Genomic DNA, 21,319 nt, shown 5'->3' with positions numbered 1-21,319 from the left:
TAAAACCAAAACTTTTCTAAGGTCTTGAACATTTTATTTTTCTTTAATTAAAAAAAAAGTTTTTATTTATTTTTTGAGAGACAGAGACAGAGCACGAGCAGGGGAGGGGCAGAGAGAGAGGGAGACACAGAATCTGAAGCAGGCTCCAGGCCCTGAGCTGTCAGCACAGAGCCTGACGCGGGGCTCAAACTCACAGACTGTGAGATCATGCCCTGAGCCGAATGAAGTCGGACGCCCAACCAACTGAGCCACCCAGGAGCCCCTAAAGTCTTGAACATTTTAAATGAAGGGAATAAAAATATCTTACAGTTACTAAAATTTTATGATTATAAGTACATTTACATATAGTTCCTGAAGAAACTATATAAGCAAATCATTTTCATCTTGGTGGGATATCAATATACCATTAATTTGCCTTTGGCATTTGAAGCGGTGCTTATTTTAGCTATCTCAGCATTTGCTTTGTAATGTGGAAATGCTTGTGATGGAAAGCACTGAACATAAGACTACTAAATAATTTATTTTGACAATTATTATTGGTGGGTTGGAAGATGGCAGCAAAGCAGGAGGACCCTATGCTTGCCTCATCCCATGAATACAACTAGGTAACTACCAAATCATCCTAAATAACCTGGAAATTGACTTGAAGACAGGCAGAACAAACTCTACGATAAAGGTAGAGAAGAAACCACATTGAAGAAGGTAGGAAATGTGGAGATGTGGTTTAGGAGAGAAATGGATTGTGGCTGCTGCAGTGGGGAGGGAGCCATTCTCTTGGAGAAGGGCAAGAGACAGACTAACACAAAGGGGAGCACACAGGGAAAATGAATCCCCATAGCAGTTGGCTTGGAAAGCAAGAAGGGCTGAATTGTGTGACTTCTGGAAATCATCAGGGCTTAAAGCCTGATGATTAGGCTTGAAGGTCAGTGGGCTTGGCTGAGATAGAGCCCAGAGGGCACTGAACTGCTCTTGGAGAGATGGCAGGCAAACAACCCATGGACACCCAGCATGGAAACAGTGATCTGAAGAGCACCAGGGGCACACAGTAAGAAAAGACAGCATTCACAGAGAGACCCCTCCAGGAACAAAGGAACTGGCTGGCACCATTTTCCTTCCCCATCCCTCAGCATACAGGGCTACCAGTGGGAACCAGTGCAGCACTGACACTCGCTATCTCACTTGCTTACATCAAGCCTCCCCCATCCACACTCTGGTGTCACCACCCTGCCTGTCATGCTTGTCTCAGTCCCAGTGTGGTGGGCCCCCTCCCCTAGAAGAACAACCCAAATCCCTGCTCACACATCTTCCAACTTGAGATATTTGCCAAGACTTGGTTCCAGCACTGGTGGTGACAGGTCTCATTTCACAAACAGACCAGAGCACACCTATCTAAAACATGCTACATTCAGGCCAGGGACCAAACACTGCCCACAACAGGCAAAGAGAGCCTGGGCAGACAACTGGCCCAAAGAATAAAGTGGCCAGGACTAAACATTGGGGCACACACAGCATACATTAGAGACACTCCCACGAGCACCAGGCCCTGGGGAAATGGGGACACCACATGACAGGGCACTAGAGAACCTCTTATTAAGGCCATAACCCTCAAGAACAAGAGATATAGTTTACTTTCCTAACACACAAGAACTGGCACAGAGACTTAGACAAAAATGAGAAGACAGAGAAATTTATTCCAAATGGAAGAACAAGACAAGGCGATGTCCAGAGATCTAAGTGAAACAGATATAAGTAACATACCTTATACTGATATACTGATATACTCTATCAGTATTTAAAGCAACGATCATAAGAATACTCACCGTACTTGAGAAAAGAATGGAAGAAATGAGTGAGACCCTTAACGCAGACATAAGGAATAGTGTACCAGAGATAAAGGGTATAATAAACAAAATGAGAAACACGCTTGATGGAATGAACAGTAGGATGGAAGAAGCAGAGAAAAGAAGAAGTGACCTAGAAGACAGAGAGAAAAGAATTATGCAAAACAAGAACAGACTTAGGGAACTCAGTGACTGCATCATACATAGTAATATTGATAGTATAGAACTCCTACAAGAAGAAGAAAGAGGAAAGGGGGCAGAAAATTTATTTGAAGAAATAATAGCTGAAAACTTACCTAATCTGGGGAAGGAAACAGATATCCAGATCCAGAAGGCACAGGGAACTCCCATCAAAATTAACAAAAGCAGATCCACACCAAGACATACTGTAATTAAACTGGCAAAACACAGTTATAAAGAAAAAAAATTTAAAGCAACAAGAAAAGAAGACAGTAACTTACAAGGGAAAACCCATAAGGCTAGCAGGAGATTTTTTCAACAGAAACTTTTCAAGCCAGAAAGGAGTGGCATGATATATTCAAAGTGCTGAATGGGAAAAATGTGCAGCCAAGAATACTGTCAAGCAAGGCTATAATTCAGAATAAAAGGAGAGATAAAGAGTTTCCCAGACAAACAAACTACAGGAGTCCAGGACCACTAAACCAGCCCTACAAGAAATATTAAAGGGGACTCTCTGAGTGGAAAGGAGAGACCAAAGTAACAGTATAAAGGTAGGAAACATAAAAGAAGCAAAAATGAGTATTTCTTTTTTTGTTTTTTAGTGTTTAATTTTTTGGAGAGAGAGTGTGTGAGTGGGGGAGGAGGAAAGGAGGGGGACAGTCTGCATTGACAGCAGAGAGCTGATGCGGGGTTCAAACTCACAAACTGCGGGATTGTGATCTGAGCTGAAGTCAGACACTTATTAACCTACTGAGCCACCCAGGCACCCCCAAAATGAATATTTCTGTAAAAAAAAAATTCATGGAATGCACAAAATAAAAGGATGTAAAATTTAACAATATATACTTAAAATGTGGGGAGGAGTAAGAATGAGTTCAAACTTACATGACCATCAACTTAATATAGATTGCTATATGCAGAAGATGTTATATACAAACCTAACGGAACCATACATCTAAAACCACTAATAAATACGCAAAGAATAAAGAGAAAAAAATCCAAATGTGTCATTAAAGAAAATTGTCAAAACATGAAAGAGAGAAAGCCAAAGGATCAAAGCAAATCTTCAAAAACAACCACAAAAAGCACAACAAAATGACAATGAATACATATCCATCAATAATTATTTTCAATGTAAATTGGGTAAACATTCCAATAAAAAACATAGGGTGACAGGGGCACCTGGGTGGCTTAGTAGGTTGAGCATCTGACTTTGGCTCAGGTCATGATCTCACAGTTCGTGGGTTCGAGCCCCGTGTCGGGCTATGTGCTGACAGCTCAGAGCCTGGAGCCTGCTTTGGATTCTGTGTCTCCCTCTCTCTCTGCCCCTCCCCTGCTCATGCTCTGTCTCTGTCTCTCAACAATAAATAAATGTTAAAAAAAAAAATTAAAGAAAAACATAGGGTGACAGAATGGATTAAAAAAGTAAAACAAGACCCATCTATATGCTGCCTACAAGAGACACATATTAGATCTAAAGAAACCTACAGATTGAAAGGGTATGGAGAAATACCTATCATGCAGATGGATGTCAAAAGAAAGCTGGAGTAGCAATATATATTATCAGACAAAACAGACTTTAGAACAAAGACTGTAACAAGAGACAAAGGACACTATATAATAATAAAAGGGACAATCTAACAAGAAGATATAACAATTGTAAATATTTACGTACCCTCATAGAAACACCTTAATACATAAAACAGTTAATAACAAAAATAAAAGAACTAATAGATAATAATGCAACAAGAGAAGATGACTTTAACACCCCATGTACATCAACAGACAAGTCATCTAAACAGAAGATCATCAACAACAACAACAAAAAAAAACAAACAAAAAAAATCCTTATAAAATCAACAAGAAAACAATGGCTTTGAATGACGCACTTGCACAGATGGATTTAACAGACATATTCAGTACATTACATCCTAAAACAGCAGAATAGACATTCTGTTTTCAAATACACGTGGAACATTCTCCAGAAGAGAATGTTAGACCTTAAAATAAGCCTCAACAAATTGAGGAAGATTGAAGTCATACTGTGCATCTTTTCTGACCACAATGTTATGAAACTAGAAGTCAGCCACAAGAAAAATCTGTAAAGATGATAAATACAAGGAGGTTAAAGAACATGCTACTAGGGAATGAATGGGTCAACCAGGAAATAAAAGATGAAATTAAAAAGTACATGGAAACAAATGAAAATGAAAACACATTGGTCAAAACCTTTGGGATGCAGCAAAAGTGGTCATAAGAGGGAAGTTTATAGCAATATAAGTCTTCCTCAAGAAGCAAGAAAAATTTCAAATAAACAACCTAAGCACACACCGCAAGGAGCTAGAAAAAGAACAAAAAAAGACTAAAGCCAGCAGAAGGAAGGAAGGAAATAATAAAGATTAGAACAGAAATAAATGATACAGAAATAAAAAAAAAAACAAAACAGAACAGATCAAGCCAGACTTAGGGGCACCTGGATGGCTCAATTAAGTGATCGACTCTTGGTTTTTGGCTCAAGTGATCTCAGGATTTGTGGGATCAAGCCCAGCACTGGGCTGTGTGCTGACAGTGTGGAGCTTGCTTGGGATTCTCCCTCTCTCTGCCTGCCCAATAAATAAATAAACTAAAAAAAAAATGCCAAAAACCTTTAGCCATACTTATCAAGAAAAAAGGAGAAAGGCCTCAAATAAAATCACAAATGAGAGAGGGGAAATAACAGTCAATGCCACAGAAATACAATTATAAGAGAATATTATGAAAACTATATGCCAACAAGTTGGACAACCTAAAGAAATAGATAAATTCCTAGAAGCATATAATCTACCAAAACTATAACAGGAAGAAATAGAAAATTTGAACAAACCAACAACAAACAAAGAAGCTGAATCAGTAATCAAAAAACTCCTGACAAACAAACATCCAGGATCAGATGGCTTCACAGGAGAATTTTACCAAACATTTAAGGAAGAGTTAATACCTATTCTCAAACTATTTCAAAAAATAGAAAAGGAAGGAAAACCCCAACTCATTCTATGAGGCCATTAATTCTCTCATACCAAAACCAGATAAAGACATCACTAAAATAGAGAACTACAGGCTAATATTCCTGGTAAACATAGATGCAAAAATCCTCAACTACCAAACCAAGTCCAATAAAACTTTAAAAAAAAATTATTCACCAAAATCAAGTGGGATTTATTCTTGGGTTGCAAGCATGGTTTGACATTCACAAATCAATAAATGTGATACATCATATCAATAAGAGAAAACATATTCTCCATATGATCATTTTGAAAAATGTAGAAAAAGCATTTGACAAAATACAACATCCATTCAAGATAAAAACCTTCAAAGTAGGTTTAGAGGGAACATACCTCACCATAATAAAGGTCACATATGAAAGACCCCCAGCTACCATCATCCTCAATGGGGAAAAACTGAGAGCTTTTCGTCTAAGGTCAGGAACAAGACAGGAATGTCCACTCTTACCGCTTTTATTCAATACTGTACCGGAAATCCTAGCTGCAGCAATTAGACAACAAAAAGAAATAAAAGGCATCCAAACTGGTAAGAAAGAAGTACAATTTCCTTTTTTTTTTTCCAAGTTTATATTATTTTTTTTTGAGAGAGAGAGAGAGAGAGAGAGAGAGAGAGAACACACAAGCAGAGGAGGGGCAGAGAGAGAGAGGGAGAGAGAAAATCCCAAGAAGGCTGCACGCTGCCAGCACAGAGCCCAACGTGGGGTTAAAACTCACATATCATGAGATTATGACCTGAGCCAAAATCAAGAGTCAGATGCTCAGTTGACTGAGCCACCCGGGCACTCCTAAGTACAACTTTCACTATTTGCAGATGACATGATACTATATATAGAAAACCCCAAAGACTCCACCAAAAGACTGTGAGAACTTTCAGTAAACTCACAGGATACAAAACCAATACAGCATTTATAAACACCAATAATGAAGCAGCAGAAAGAGAAATTAAGAAAACAATCTCAAAAATAATAAGATGCCTAGGAATAAACCTAACCAAAGAGGTGATAGATCTGTACTCTGAAAACTATAAAAAAACAAAACAAAACAAAACAACCTGATGACAGAAATTTACAACAACACAAAGAAAAGGGAAAACATCCCATGCTCATTGATTGGAGGAACAAATATTGTTAAAATTTCTGTACTACTCAAAGCAATATACACATTTAATGCAATTCCTATCAAAATACCAATAGCATTTTTCACAGAACTAGAACAATTCTAAACTTCGTATGGAACCACAAAAGACCCTGAATAGCCAAAGCAATCTCGAAAAAGCAAAGCAAAGCTGGAAGCATCATAATTCTGGAGTTTAAGTTATATCACAAAGCTGTTGCAATCAAAACAGTAGGAAACTGGCACAAAAAATAGCACAGAGAGCAATGGAAGAGAACAGAAAACCCAGAAATAAACCCTCAACCATATGGTCAATTAAATCTTTGACAAAGTAGGAAAGAATATACAATTGGAAAAAGACAGTCTGTTCAAACAATGATATTGAGAAAACTGGAAAGCAACATGCAAAGTTTTTTTTTTTACTTTCTTACACCATACACAAAAATAAACTCAAAATGAATTAAAAACCTAAAACCGTAAGTCCTGAAACCATAAAAATCCTCGAAGAGAACATAGGCAATAACTGCTTTGTCATCGGCTGAAGCAACTTTTTTCTAGATATGTCTCCTGAGGCAAAGAAAACAAAAGCAAAAATAAACTATTGAGACTTCATTGAAATAAAAACTTCTGTACAGTGAAGGAAACAATCAACGAAACTAAAGGGCAACCTGCAGAATGGGAGAAGATATTTGCAAATGACATATCTGATAGAGGGTTAGTATTCAAAATGTATAAAGAATTTATCAAACTCAACACCCCCCAAATGAATAATCTAATGAAAAAATGGGCAGAAGACATTAACAGACATTTCTCCAAAGATATACAGATGACCAGTCTGTTTGGTGGGAATGCAAACTGGTGCAGCCACTCTGGAAAACAGTACGGAGGTTCCTCAAAAAGTTAAAAACAGAACTACTGTATAATCCAGTAATCGTACTACTTGGTATTTACCCAAAGAATACAAAAACACTAATACAAGGGGAGACAGAAACCCTTATGTTTAGAACAGCATTATTTACAATAGCCAAGATACAGAAGCAGCCCAAATGTCCATCAAATGATGAACTGATAAAAAAAAAAAAAGATGTGGTATATTATACAATGGAATATTACTTCAGCCATAAAAAAGAATGAAATCTTGCCATTTGTAATGATACAGATAGAGCTAAAAAGTATAATGCTAAGTGAAATAAGTCCATCAGAGAAAGACAGATATCATATGATTTCACTCATATGTGGCATTTAAGAAGCAAGATAAACAAATGAAAGGAAAAAAAAGAAAGAAAGAAGCAAATCAGGAAACAGACTGTTAACAATGGAGAACAAACTGATGATTACCAGAGGGAAGGGGGTGAGGGATGGCTTTTATAGGTGAGGGGGCGTAAGGAGTGCACTTGTCATGATGAGCACTGAGTGATGTATGGAATTGTTGAATCACTATAATGTGCACCTGAAACTAATATAACACTGTATGTTAACTAACTGGAATTAAAATGAAAACTTAAAAAAACTCAATTATTGTTAACATTAATCCTACTGAATAATTCATGTTTTCCCCAGGGGAAACACCAAATAGTGAAGTAAATGTTTTCATTCATCTGGTATGTATAAATCTACAATCCAGTAATTGAAAATGTTATAACTATAGATATATTTTTAAATGAAATTTTCTCCATTTAAAATTACTTACATATTAGGTCATTTGCATCATGGATTATGAGACTAGGTGCTTACATGAGACAGGAAGCTGGCTGTGGACTGGGATGACGGTACATTAGAATGGGAACGGGTGGCTGAGGATGGCTGTAGAAGGCGTGGCTTCACAGAAGTATTTGAGGTGTATCCAGGGCCCTGAAGTTCCTAGAAAACAATATAGATGTGAGCAAAATAATTGTCCACCTACACCTACAATTGTGAAATCAAAACGTATTTCACAAACATAATTTCAATTTTACATGTTGAACATCTATAAAGCAAGATGATTCTGAGTCACTCTTTGAGGACTAAGCATATGCTAAGAAGATGCCTTCACACTGCTGATTTTGAAAGAGGCATTTGCGATGTGAAAACACCTCGGATGGTACGCTACTTAGCTGGTTTCTAACTTTTGCCAAAGACTCTACGCTAGTTGGGGCATACTACTGAGAAAGGTCCTCTACAACTATCGCGTGCTCCAGCCCGCAAAAGTATCCATTACGGACACTTTAACGTATGTCTGCAACTTTAAGACATACTTGGAAAGCAGACATAAATTTCAGTGGAAAATGCACTGTTTTTAAAGGACACATGTTTTGGTGATGCAGATTAAATCATTTTTGCTCTTCTCCAAACAAGCTGAGCACACTCACACTTTGGACCTCTGCACTTGCTTGACCCCCTTCTGTGTGGAAAATTCTTCCTTCAGGTATCCCCATGGCATACCTGAAGAAGGTGTTTGCCTCTCTTATAAACTTAACAGAGAGTACGGTGTTTCAATTTGTTACTATAGGAAGAGGACAGGTATAGACATAATGATGTTTATGCAGATTTTAGAACTGCTAGTATCAGATAATGTTGAAGTACACTTGACTGTGTCCAAGGTACATGAAGTAAATATAAAAGTATATCAAAGAATGGCATTAATTTCACTTGAATTATTTCTGATGGAAAAAAGGCCTTACTTTTACATCCAAAGTGTGTTGAAGTTTTAGGCGCACAGATTCTTGTTCCTGACGCTGTATGATATCTTGACATTCTGCAAACTGCAAAGATGCCTACAATCAAACAACCACATGTGGTTTGTCTTCCATTCTCTACACAATTTTGTTTTGTTAACCTATAAATACAGAGTTGCCATCTCTTCAAGGGAACCCCCCCACACTAACTTGCATTTATCTACTTATCAGTTTTGTTCATTAAACTTAGAACTGGAGGCCATGCCTTTACCCTCTGTATCCCTGGCATCTATGTAGCATTTAGTAAGAATGAACTAAGGATGGAATAAGCAAATCACTTTAGTAATGTAAAAAAATGACCACAACTGAAATTCATTAAATCAACATATCATGTTTTAAGATCAAAGCTGGCATAGGTGGGTTCACAGGTCATTTTACCTAACCATAAAGGCTCTGGATTTCTTAATAATCAGGACTAGTTTGGGTATATTTTTGCCTTCCAGAGTTCTCACAAGGAAGATTTATGCCTTTATGATACATTGCAATAACAAATACAATGTCACTAACCCTTCTCATTCTTTGTTTTTGTTTTTGTTTTTGTTTTTTGAGACAGAGAGAGAGAGAGAGAGAAGCAGGGCTAATGTTTTTTTTTTTTACCCGAAGTGGGGCTCGTGCTCACCCGAATGGGGCTTGAGCTCACCCACTGCAGGACTTGAACTCACAAACCATGAGATCATGCCCTGAGCTGACGCTTAACCAACCGGGCCACCTAGGTGTCCCCTGAGTTGTGTTTTCTACCGGCATTTTCTGGACTCCAATGAATGCCAGACATTAGCATTAGGTTAGCATTTTACTGATATTATTAACAGACTGTATTCTACCTAGTGTTCAAGTCATTTTGTGGCAGTAAGTTAGATTGAAGACATTTATTTATTCAGTCCAGTGAGGACCCCAGGTGTATCTTGCATCTTGTATCTTACTGCTCCTGTGACCGAGTTAGCCTCAAAAAGAATTTTGTAAAAAGCACACAGTATAACTGTGCTTTAAAGCTTAGAAGAGCCTTCTCTACTCTATAGGCTATGGTTTTTCCTTGCGCTAGGTGACTGGGATCTAGTAGAGATTTGGTTCCTATCAGCATGGAGCTTTTATTCAGAACATGTCTCCTCAGTTAATAGCTATTTAGTTGATGATTACTTTACACACTTAGTAACTACCTTATCAAGAGCAACTTCCATATTAGCAACTTTTTCTTTCAAACGGCGCTCCTGTGATCTCAGGACTTCCAGTTCTCCAGCCATCTTGTTTTTTTCTGTTGCAACAGTACTCAATTCCTGGCTTAATTTATTCTTCTCTTCTTTTAGAAAATGCTTTTCCTATAATTATAGAGGAAAAAAAATACCAGAAATAATATGCTGATGTAGATGCTCAGATGTGAGGGAAATATAAAACTAACATAAAGATCTGAACTACAGTTCAATTCATATGTCACTTAATTGTTCTGAGTTGGAGCTGGGAGCTATTAGAACCATGTCACCATGTACTCTCTTATTTTTATAAGAGAGCAGGGGAGTGGCAGAGAGAGAGGGAGACACAGAATCCAAAGTAGGCTCCAGGCTCTGAGCTGTCAGCACAGAGCCTGATGTGGGGTTCGAACTTGTGAACAGAGAGATCATGACCTGAACCGAAGTCAGACGCTTAACTGACTGAGTCACTCAGGCGCCCCAAGGGTAGCTTCATTTTTAAAAGCTCATTTTGGCAGGGAGGGGGACAAAATATAAGAAAAATTTAAATACAGTGAACAAACATTGGGTTGATGGAGGGGTGGTGGGAGGGGGATGGGCTAAATGGGTAAGGGGCATTAAGGAATCTGCTCCTGAAATCATTGTTGCATTATATGTTAACTAACTTGGATGTAAATTAAAAAATAAATAAATAATTTAAAAAAACAAACAAAGAAATGCAGAATCCCTTGCTCCTCCACTCCTGGACTTACTGAATCAAAACATGTATTAAAAATATTTTTAATTAAAAAAATAATAAAAAAGATAAAAAGGTTCATTTTGGGTCTGGGAAGAGCAAATGCCTGACCCACGCTCACTTTCTACATACGCTACATACCTCTTCACCCCCACTACAGCCAGTGCTCACAAACCCCGCTTTTACAAATGTTGATTTGTTCCAAAGTGATTGAACTATCAGGGAACATTTGAGCACAACATAAGTTTCACACTTACTATGCACAGTTGCACTTATAAGAAATACTAAGTCAACACAAAACTGCATCCGGCTAAACAGAGCTGTGTGGGAATACACAAAAAGCACACATGCACGCTCCTCAAACACCAATCTGCTACTACCTCAGTTTATTTTGTGTTCTGAGTCACATCCGTGCACATCTGGTGTCACAAAAAACCTCCCTTCTACCCCCTCATAGTAACTCACAAGCTGCAGCCCTTTGATGCACACTTCTACAAGCAGACTTCAGGTCTTTTTCAAGATAAAGGACCATATTTCTTGTAGTATTTATGTATTTCTTAGCCATTTAACACATGTAAAACTGCACCACCAGTTTTCATTAGGTCCCTCCTTTTCGTGTGTTATTGATGAAATTTGTTAGTGAGGTACTCCTAATCCCATTGTTCTCACAACCCCCGTGGCCTTTTCTGCACAATTTTGTAGACACACGTGTCACATTATAGCAGAACTGCCCATGCTTTGTTAATAGTCGTTCCCTGTCTATACCAGGAATGTCCTTTGTCCATTTTCTGCATTTAAAATACTAGCTCCTTCAAGGTCCTATTCAGAGGCACCTGGGTGGCCCAGTCGGTTAAGTGTCTGACTTTAGCTGAGGTCATAATCTATCTCATGGTTCATGAGTTCAAGCCGGACTCTGTGCTGACAGCTCGGAGCCTGGAGCCTGCTTCTGATTCTGTCTCCCTCTGTCTCTGCCCTTCCCTTGCTTACATTCTGTCTCATCTCTCAAAAATAAATAAACATTAAAAACAATAAAAAAAAAATCCTACTCAAATGTTCCTTCAGGAACTTTCCCCTCACTCTCTCAGTCAGAAATAAACTCTTTTCTCCATTTTACTTGGTAACTCTGCTACGTCTTATCCTGCCTGCAGTATATTAAAGAGTGAACACACTGGCTTCCCTCATTCTGAGCACAGGGACTCACCTTATTTGCAGTTGTCATTGCCTCTTCCAAAAACTGTATCTTGCTTTGAAGGGCATCTATCTGACCTCTTTTAGCCGTGATTTGCTTTTGCATCCCCATTGCCACTTTCATAGCTGGGGGGAAAAAGAAAATAAACTGCCTTAGTTTTTAGTGTCTAAATTTGGGGAGGCTACTATAAATTGATGGTTAAACATTATGAGAAGGTGACAAGATTCTCCAAGGCACTTGGACAGTTTCAAGAGACTGATCATGGGAAAAAACAAAACAAAACAAAATAAACCTTCAGACTTCACAATATTGGGATATAACAATTTCAGCAATTACAGAGAGATTTTGAATTGAGAATGATATTTTGTGATTTCCTTGCTACTGGTATTAATTTCACTGACCATCATAATTTGCTGTATCTCCAATGGTTATATAATACTGATCAAATTCATACTTACACGTATCGAATATATATATATAACAATAGTTGTATACTGAATGTAGAATTTTCTAGAAATTCGTATTTAAAATACCACAAATGGGGTGCCTGGGTGGCTCAGTAGGTTAAGCGTCTGACTTCTGATCTCAGCTCAGGTCTTGATCTCACGGTCGTGAGCTCAAGCCCTGCATTGGACTCCACGTTGGGTGTAGAGTCTACTTAAAAAAAAACAAAGAAACAAAAAAAAACCCACAAAAGACATCTATTATTTATTTTTTTTCATATGATATCCTATAAAAATGTCATAAGTGATTGTGTAAGACTTCTATTATTAAGTGACCTTTTTAAAGATTCCAATGATACCACAAACCATTCAATTTTCATTCTCACGGCTATTGCATGTGCTTGGAACTCACTACTATTTCAATAGTAAAATTGGCAGCATTAGCACATATGGAATTATTTTAGTAAAACTGGTGATGGGGTGAGAATGTTCAGGGCAGGTAGTAGGCACTGAATACTTCAGATATGGAAGACCATTGAAAAGACGTATGAAGCTCATCCTTGCTTGGAAATTCAAAGCCAGAGACCCAGTGTTGTTTCCTACAGGAAAGAGGTTTGAAAATGCCACTGCCTTTGAGTTGAGTCAGGTCCAGATACAGCTTAGAGGTTAAAAGGAAAAGAGAAAATGTATCATTCTTCTTTTTTTTTTTAATTTTTAAAAATATTTATTTATTTTTGAGGCGGGGGAGAGGGAGAGGGAAAAAAAGAATGAGAAAGGGAGAGTGAGAGTGAGAGGGAGAGGGAGAAGAAGAGGAAGAGAGAATCTGAAGCAGGCTCCAGGCTGTCAGCACAGAGCCTGACCTGGGGCTCGAACCCACAAACAGCGAGATCATGACCTGAGCTGAAATCAAGAGTCGGTCACATAAACGACTGAGCCACCCAGGTACCCAAAAAATGTACCATTCTTTAAAAAAACCATCAGAGAGGATAAAAGGTCTCACTTCTTGCTAAGGAGTAGTTGCTATAGCGAAACTGTTGAAACAGGGCTCATCAGGCATGGCACATCAATCTATTAACAGAGCAGCAGTCTGACATCATTTGCTCACCACTCACCTAATTCAAGCACTCTGAAGAACTCTGGTCTCATTAAGCGGATCAAGGTTGGCCTTCAAGCTTGTTTTCTTAAATCTCATTTATTTTAAGATAATTTTAATCAATAAAAATTAGCATTTGAATGCAAAAACAGGATTACTGAGTGAATTGAATCATTGTAATATGACTGGGGCTGTTGTGGAGATGCCAGCAGGGCACTGAAGAGAGGGCTCTCTCTGGTGGTGGGGGAAGGGAACGGACCCCCAAATGGGCCTCCTGAGCGACTTCTCCAAACCCCACCATTTGCTTGCTGCTTAACACCAAGCAAGAAAGAGATGAACCTTTAAGGACTACACAAAATACAGAACACTTCGAGAACATGCATTCGGTCTCTGGACAGGGATCATGATCATCTTCTCTATATCATTCTAGTTTTAATGTATGTGCTGCTGAAGCAGGCACAGAAATAAATCTTTGACACTAAAAAATGTTGAGAGAGTGGGGCGCCTGGGTGGCGCAGTCGGTTAAGCATCCGACTTCAGCCAGGTCACGATCTCGCGGTCCGTGGGTTCGAGCCCCGCGTCGGGCTCTGGGCTGATGGCTCAGAGCCTGGAGCCTGTTTCCGATTCTGTGTCTCCCTCTCTCTCTGCCCCTCGCCCGTTCATGCTCTGTCTCTCTCTGTCCCAAAAATAAATAAACGTTGAAAAAAAAATTTAAAAAAAAAAAAAAAATGTTGAGAGATAAAAAATATAGGACTTACTTATTCTTACAGTCAGCTAATATAGCCATACCAACACTAATAAATAATGATATAAAACAGCAGATAACCTTCTCTCTCAGAATTAATACAGGCAGCAAGGGACAAAGGGAAGAGGTCCAAGGGGTGAAAGGGACCACTCATGCCAGCCGTTCAATTCCCAGGGTTCATCCCGTTTATATCGCAGAAAAGGAATCAGGAACTGACAATTAACCACAAATTTATAGTTTATGTTGGTAATGAACATGTGAAAAATAACGGGTTGAATGAAAATTATTGGTGACGTGTATTTTTATCAACACTTCCTTAAACGTAATTGGCATTTATAGACATTGAGATCTATTAGAGATTACTAAAACAGCCACAGGAAAAGAAAGATTCAGATACTTCAGGGCTTAAATTAAGCACACAGCATTTTCCCCCAAAACCCCCGAGTAGAACGACTGCTAACACCCACCGTTGGTGCCTGTCACTGTGCACCAGGACCCGGGAAAGGTGCCAGGCAATGCATCCAGGTTTGTGTTGTAATAAATCTAGACCAATGGAATTAAAAACAGAAGAATAAAATCTAATAGAACATACCATGACCATCGGATCCTTCCATCGACTTTAACGTATTTCTTGTTTGTTCGAGTTCAGACTGTGCAGATTTTAATTGCATTTTCAGTTTATTTGTAGTAGCTTCCATCTCTTCAGTTTTGTTTCGAAAATTCCTTTTTAAGACTTCATAGTCCTCTGTACAGTGTGATAATTATAGAAGGTTACTTTTTTTCTGCCCCACTGTATGAAGTATGTTTTATTTGTGATTGATGATCACAGAATTTTAAAGCCAGAAAAGACCTCATCTAGCTCCATCACCATTTGTTATAGAAATTAGATGTACATACACATTTCCCGAGTGGATCCTCCTTCTCTACCCGCTTACTATTCATGGCTTTTTCCAGCCAGTGTAATTGGCTCACGTCAATTGCATCTTAAACTTTCTTGGATGGTCGTACCCACCACTAAGGATCTCACCACCATTTGTAGGCAGGCGAATCTCCATGATGTGATCAGTAACCTGAGGTTGCTCTGTGTTCTAGCTTTTTTCTTTCAATGTTTATTTATTTTGAGAGAGACAGAGAGAGAGAGAGTGAGAGCGAGAGAGAGAGCGAGCATGTGGGTATGCAAATCGGAGCACGAGCAGGGGAGGGGCAGAGAGAGAGAGAGGGAGAGAGAGAGAGAATCTCAAGCAGGCTCCACATTGTTGGTGCAGATGCCGAGCTCCGTCTCAGAACTGTGAGACCACGGCCTGAGCCAAAATCAAGAATTGGATGTTTAACTGACTGAGCCATCCAGGCGCCCCTCTTTTTATCTCTAGTAACTATTAAAAGACCTGGCACACATTCATCATTTATACACAAGAACACACACACAAACACACCTTTTTATATATTTATATATGCTAGATTTATATACAGAGGGAACAGGCAGAGCCAAGACCTCTTTGCTGAAATCTGTCTCCCCACACATTTCCATGTGGATGTCCTAGCACCACCCACACCAACCAGCTCATGCTGGCTATGTATCATCCTCTGGCCCTTAAGCCTGCCCCTCTAACAGCTTCCCCCTCTCAGCTGTTGGTACCATCGTTTTCCCAGTAACACAGACCTACAACCTGAAGGCCACACATAACCCCTCTAATCACTAAGTACTGCTGTTCAACTGCCAAAATACTCTAATCCTTCCTCTCATTCTCACCGCCACTGCCTTGGTTCAAGTTCTCATAGCTCCTGGGGCCATTGCAAGACCCTCTTGGGCTGGCTGGCCCCTGGCCTTTCTCTACCTGCTGACACTGTCCTTCCAAAATATGTTAGATGACAATAATCTCCTGCTTAATGTCTTCTGCTGGTTCCACACTGTCTGGCTCTGCCTATCTACTCTGCCTCATACCTTAGCCTTCGTGCCTCAAATACTCAACTACTTCTGAGGTCATATTGTTATTTCATGCCTCATGCTTTAGCCCATAATGTTCTCTCCACCTGGGTTGCCCTTCTACTTCTTTTTTACCTGCCAAATCCCAGTGCTTCCTTCAGACTCAGCAGGGGAGGTTTGAGTCCTACAGGAGACTTTCTATACTCTTCCCTTCTGCACCCAGCACACTGATCCTCATCTGCTGTACTAACCCGTTCTATAGAGGTCTGGCTCCCAACTAGCCGGGGTCCCCCCTGTTGTGTTTCTAAGGCCTATCTCAGTATCTGGCCTAGTACATGCTCAGGAATCATGGACTCTGCGTGTGTGTGTGTGTGTGTGTGTGTGTGAAGTAAATGATACCTGTATCACAGTAATTGTGAACTAGGAGTGTTTTGGTTTTAAATTTAAGATGTTAGATTTCTCCTTTCCAGAAATCTATGCCAAGTCTGTTACATATGTTGCTTCATTATGAAACTTCTGATCAAGCTATTTGACTCAAAGGACTCAAGGTTTCCACTTCCTTCCCCCTTTTCTTGAAAACACAGCGAAGAATTTCCTGGACTCTGAGAGGTGACTAATGTTAACAGTTAATGAGTGCAAGATACAGGAGCTCTGCTAGGAGAGGCGTCAAGACTTCTGGGCAGCATAATTATCCCTGTTGGTGACGTGGGAGGTGCGGCTACCCTCTGGCGTCCATGCTGGACCTCAAGGGCAGCGCTCTGAGCAGTCAGTAGACCGTGAACCGAAGGAACGTACCTGAAAGACTGTGCAACTCATTCCTGCTGGTCTTCACCTCATTTAATAACTGGTCCCTCTCCTGCCTGATGTCCTTCACTGCACGGAGCCGCTCAGAGCCTGCATTCACCAGCTTCACCTTTTCCAGCTCCAGGTCACTCACTCGGGCCTCAAGTTCCCGTATCTTTGCATCTTTTTTATCTTTTAAAATCTAAACATTGGGACAAATACAAAGGACAGAGTAAGAAAAAAATTATGTAGATGTACTTATAATTGACATTGTATTAGTATCTTATCTATGTTTAATATCTTTTCCCTCTTTCCTACAATATTAAATTTCTATTTTATTATAAAACCTCAACAGTAAATGGGAAAACAAAAGGAATATTTTACCTTCCTTTTAACCTTAGGTGTCAATCTCCAGTATCATTTGCTGTAGCTCCTTCATTATTCTTATCCCTATTTTTTTTAAGTTTATTTATTTTGAGACAGCGAGAGAGAGTGTGCACGTGTGCACTTGGGGTGGGGGCAGAGACAGAGGTAGAGAGAGAATCCCAAGCAGGCTCCTCTCTGTCAGCACAGAGTCCCGCTTGGGGCTCAATCTCATGAACTGAACTGTGTGAGATCGTTACCTAAGCCGAGATCGAGTCAGGTGTTTGAGCCACTCAGATGTTCCTTTTTTTTTTCCCCATTAAAAAAAAAAAAAAAACACAAAACAAACGTACTGAGCACCTACTTTGTGGCAGGAACTATTTTACATGTTGGGAACAGCAGCAGGGCAGGGACTGGGGTGAGGCCTCACTTGCCTCCCCGAGTTCTGTGTCCTAGGAGCCTCATTAGCCTTGCCCTGTCCCAGTCTTGAAACACAGGAAGTAAAACAAACAATGTCCTTGTCCCCACGGGGCTTACAATCCAGTCAGAGGTGGCAGAGGGTAACAAATATTTAATAGTGTAATAATAAGTGACTTAAAAAAAGAATAAAAGAAGGTGAGGGGGTAGAGAATGAATGCAGGGGAGGAGCTCTGCACGTAAGAGATAAGTTGGCAGGTAGAAAAGCACCCAACTGCTATTCTTATTAAAGCCTGCAACAAGGCTGGCCCCTGGCTGGTATCTGGGGACTTGGATTTAGGAGAGTGTCCCCCACTCAAACTGTAAGAGTAGCTCACTGCGCCTAAACCATTTCTGCAGACAAAATTATTTATGCTGAGTACCCGCTTTCCTTCTGAAGGACTGGAATACTTGCCAGGCAACGGGTGTCTGTGTGACCAGTCCCCAGTATAAAAACCCTGGGGACTGAGTCTGCAATGAGCTTCCTTAGCAGTATGTGACGTGTGTGCTGTCACAGCTCATTGCTGGAGGAGTCAAGTACATCCTGCATGGACTCTGCCAGAGAGGAGTTTTGGAAGCCTGGGCCTACTTTCCTCCCATGTACCTTTTCCCTTTGCTGATTTTACCTTCTATTCTTTCACTGTAATAAACTGTACCCATGGGCACAACTCTATGCTGAGTCCCGGGAGTCCTCCTAGCCAATGTTTGAACCCGGGGGTAGTCTTGGGGACCCTGACCCTCTCTGATGAGCAGAAACCTCAAAGAGGGAGGTGAAGGAGCAACCCATGTTACAGGCTTGGGGACAGCTCTAGGCACAGGGAATGTGTTCAGGAAACAGCACAGCCATCAGAATGGCTAGTGGGGGGAGACTGGAATCTGCCACCCCAAACATGTTTCTTTGGCGTAAAGATTATTTCAAGCTGATTATTTTGAGAAACAGCAGACATGGGAGAAGGTCTGAAAACAGAGAAATTGCCCTTTAAGGGATATTTCTATTTACAAAGGAAGTCTCCATTTGTAAGGGTGTCTCCCTCTGTGAACCACAAAAGAAAGGATGACTCTAAATTATAAGAGAATCTTATCAATGGGGAAGGCACAGTTTAAATCTGCAAAACAAACCTCATCCCTGTTCTCCATAGTTCTCCTGATCACCTTCCCAAAACTTGCCTCTCTCACCTCCTTCTTTGTTTTAGCTAAAGATGATATTTAAGTATTTAAGCCTGAAATCTTTTTTTTGTTTGTTTGTTTGTTTTTGTTTTTGTTTTAAGTAGGCTTCACACCAATGCAGAGCCTAACATAGTCTCGAGACTATGAGCTCAAGACCCGAGCTGAAGAGTGCCTGGGTGCCTCAGTTGGTCCAACTTCACCTCAGGTCATGGTCTCATGGTTCGTGGGTTCGAGCCCTATGTCGGAATCTGAACTGACAGCCTGGAGCCTGGGGCCCAGAGCCTACTTCAGACCCTGTGTCTCCCTCTCTCTCTCTCTGCCCCTCCCTCACTTGTGTGCTCTCTCTCTCTCTCTCTCTCAAAAATAAACATTAAAAAAAAAAAAAAAGCTGAGATCAAGAGTTGGATGCTTCACTGACTGAGCCACCCAAGTGCCCCTAAGAGTGAATTCCAAGCCACCTCTGAGTTACTCATTTCCCTGGGCTTCTCCCTTGTATATATGAGATATATGTATTAATAAATTTCTGTTTGTTCTTTTCTTGTTGATCTGCCTTGGTTTCAGGGGTTCAACCGAGACTTCAGAAAGACAGAAGGAGAAGGATTTCTCCTGCTCTACACTGGAGTGGACTGAGCATGGGGGAAAAAAGGAGTTGGAGATGAAGTCAGGGAGGGAGCCGTGGGTAAGACTGACCTTAGAGGCAGTGTAAGGATGTGAGAGTTCATTCTGAGTGAGATAAGAAGCTGTTGGACAGTTTTGAGCATGGGAGTGATGTAACACTTTAAAATAGGATTCTGGTTCCTGTGTGAAGCATAAACAGTAGTGGGGGGTGGAGGTAGTAGGGGAAGCAGGGAGACCAATGAGTAGGCAGTTGCAAGAACAAGTGAGTGCGGTGGTGGCTGGATCTGGTCCTTGGGTGAAACAGGTAATAGCAACATGGAAAGTCTGATTTTGCATTTCCAGCTGTCAGAAGTTCCCAGCTTGGTATGCCTCTGCAAACTCTGACCAAACCACTCCTATTTCTTACAGAAGGCTTTTTCTCTGGACTTCTTCCCCATCCTTCTGTAGGGGCACCGCCTACTCTGAGTCAGGCACTGAAGTTTGAAATCTCAAAGTCTGCTATGTCTGTCCCTTTCTCCTAACCCCTTATACTCAACTGTTCTCCAAATCCTTCCCTAGGCAATGCAGATTATCCTCGCCTCTCATGTGGATTCCTACAACTGCCTCTTAACTGGTCTCTGTATTGGTAAGCCTTCCTAGGATGAAACCCCCTTACCAGGACCTAGGTCTGCAATACCCACATGTGACCACTGAGCACCTGAAATGTAGCTAATCTAAGGGGACATGTGCTACAAGTGGAAAACGCACTGGATTTCAAGGACTTCATATTAAAAGACAATGTAAAACACCTCAATAATTTGTTACATTGATCGCAATATAAAAATATCACCGTATTTGACATATATTGGTTAAATAAAAGTCCTTTCATCTGTTTCTTTTCAAGTGTCTACTAAAAAATTTAAAAATTCTATATGTGGCTCATGTAATTTCTAGTGGACAGAGCAGGCTTAGATCCTTCCAAGTTAACACCGTTCAAAAAAAAAAAAACTTACTTTTTGGTCACCAGATTGTTCCCCCAAAGTAAGACCTGTCGTCCAGAAATATAATATTAGCTAATGCAGTTTGTACAGTAGCAGTTTCAACGTAGAGGCCAATGCTGTGTTTGCAATGTAAACAGGTAACAGGCTTCCAGCTGCTTCAGAAAGGACTGGTGGAGAGCACAGGCCTCTCTCACTGCACAATCCCTGGGACAGCCTGAGGCATCACATGTATTGGGCATATGCTACCCTGTTCCACCTCATGGAATCAGCTGATGGACTTTCAGTCCTTTCTTAGCCTTTTCAGAAAGGATCCGGCTTTGAGGGCCCACAGCTCATCCTGGTTCTGTGCTGTCAGTGTGTGCAGGACCCAGCCTGAAGAGTTGAGAGAAACCACATGTTCTGGGGCTCGGATTCCCCTCCCTTCTGCTGCTTGGGCTGTAGAGGGAAATGGTTGTGGCAGTAAAGCTCAGGTTTCTACCTACATCCTCTGTGCCTGTGTGAAGCTCTTCTCACTGGAGGAATTTCCCTGAAGCTGCTCCTGCTCCACATTTGGGAACTGAAAACTAGTTTCCACCCTCTCCGATCTATCTTTGAATTCTCTGTCCAAACTTTGCCCCGTTAATCTACCCCAACATGGCCTTTGTCGTGTCACCTCCTCCTCTCTATCCAAAACCCTTAATGGCTCTCACACCATCTCTAGGCTGAAGCACACACTGAACTTCCCCTTCCTAGAAATACCTCATTCCTCCTCT

General features: G+C 40.5%; 1 protein-coding gene and 1 non-coding gene across 15 annotated transcripts in view; both read right to left on the bottom strand.

Annotated features, from left to right (window-relative positions):
- Positions 1–21,319, bottom strand: part of CCDC158 (coiled-coil domain containing 158) — a 106,031-nt gene that overhangs the window by 43,052 nt on the left and 41,660 nt on the right. For 13 of the 14 annotated variants that reach the window (XM_086704795.1, XM_086704802.1, XM_086704801.1 and 10 more), the window contains 6 exons: positions 16,996–17,185; positions 14,869–15,021; positions 12,008–12,120; positions 10,044–10,202; positions 8,836–8,928; positions 7,910–8,035 (listed from right to left, as the gene is read on the bottom strand). In XM_086704795.1, coding sequence (XP_086560921.1) covers positions 7,910–8,035; positions 8,836–8,928; positions 10,044–10,202; positions 12,008–12,120; positions 14,869–15,021; positions 16,996–17,185 — 834 coding nt within the window. The remainder of the gene's footprint in view (positions 1–7,909; positions 8,036–8,835; positions 8,929–10,043; positions 10,203–12,007; positions 12,121–14,868; positions 15,022–16,995; positions 17,186–21,319) is intronic. The other variant, XM_086704799.1, reaches the window with a different exon arrangement.
- LOC112859184 (U6 spliceosomal RNA) lies at positions 13,885–13,991 on the bottom strand. The gene has a single exon (XR_003223485.1). It is a non-coding gene; the product is annotated as a U6 spliceosomal RNA (small nuclear RNA).

The sequence above is a fragment of the Puma concolor genome, chromosome B1, assembly GCF_028749965.1.
Source record: "Puma concolor isolate L17-30 chromosome B1, mPumCon1.1.hap2, whole genome shotgun sequence".
Taxonomy (NCBI): Eukaryota; Metazoa; Chordata; class Mammalia; order Carnivora; family Felidae; genus Puma; species Puma concolor.
The sequence above is the reverse complement of the archived record's forward strand: the minus strand, read 5'-3'. Positions and strand labels throughout refer to the sequence as shown.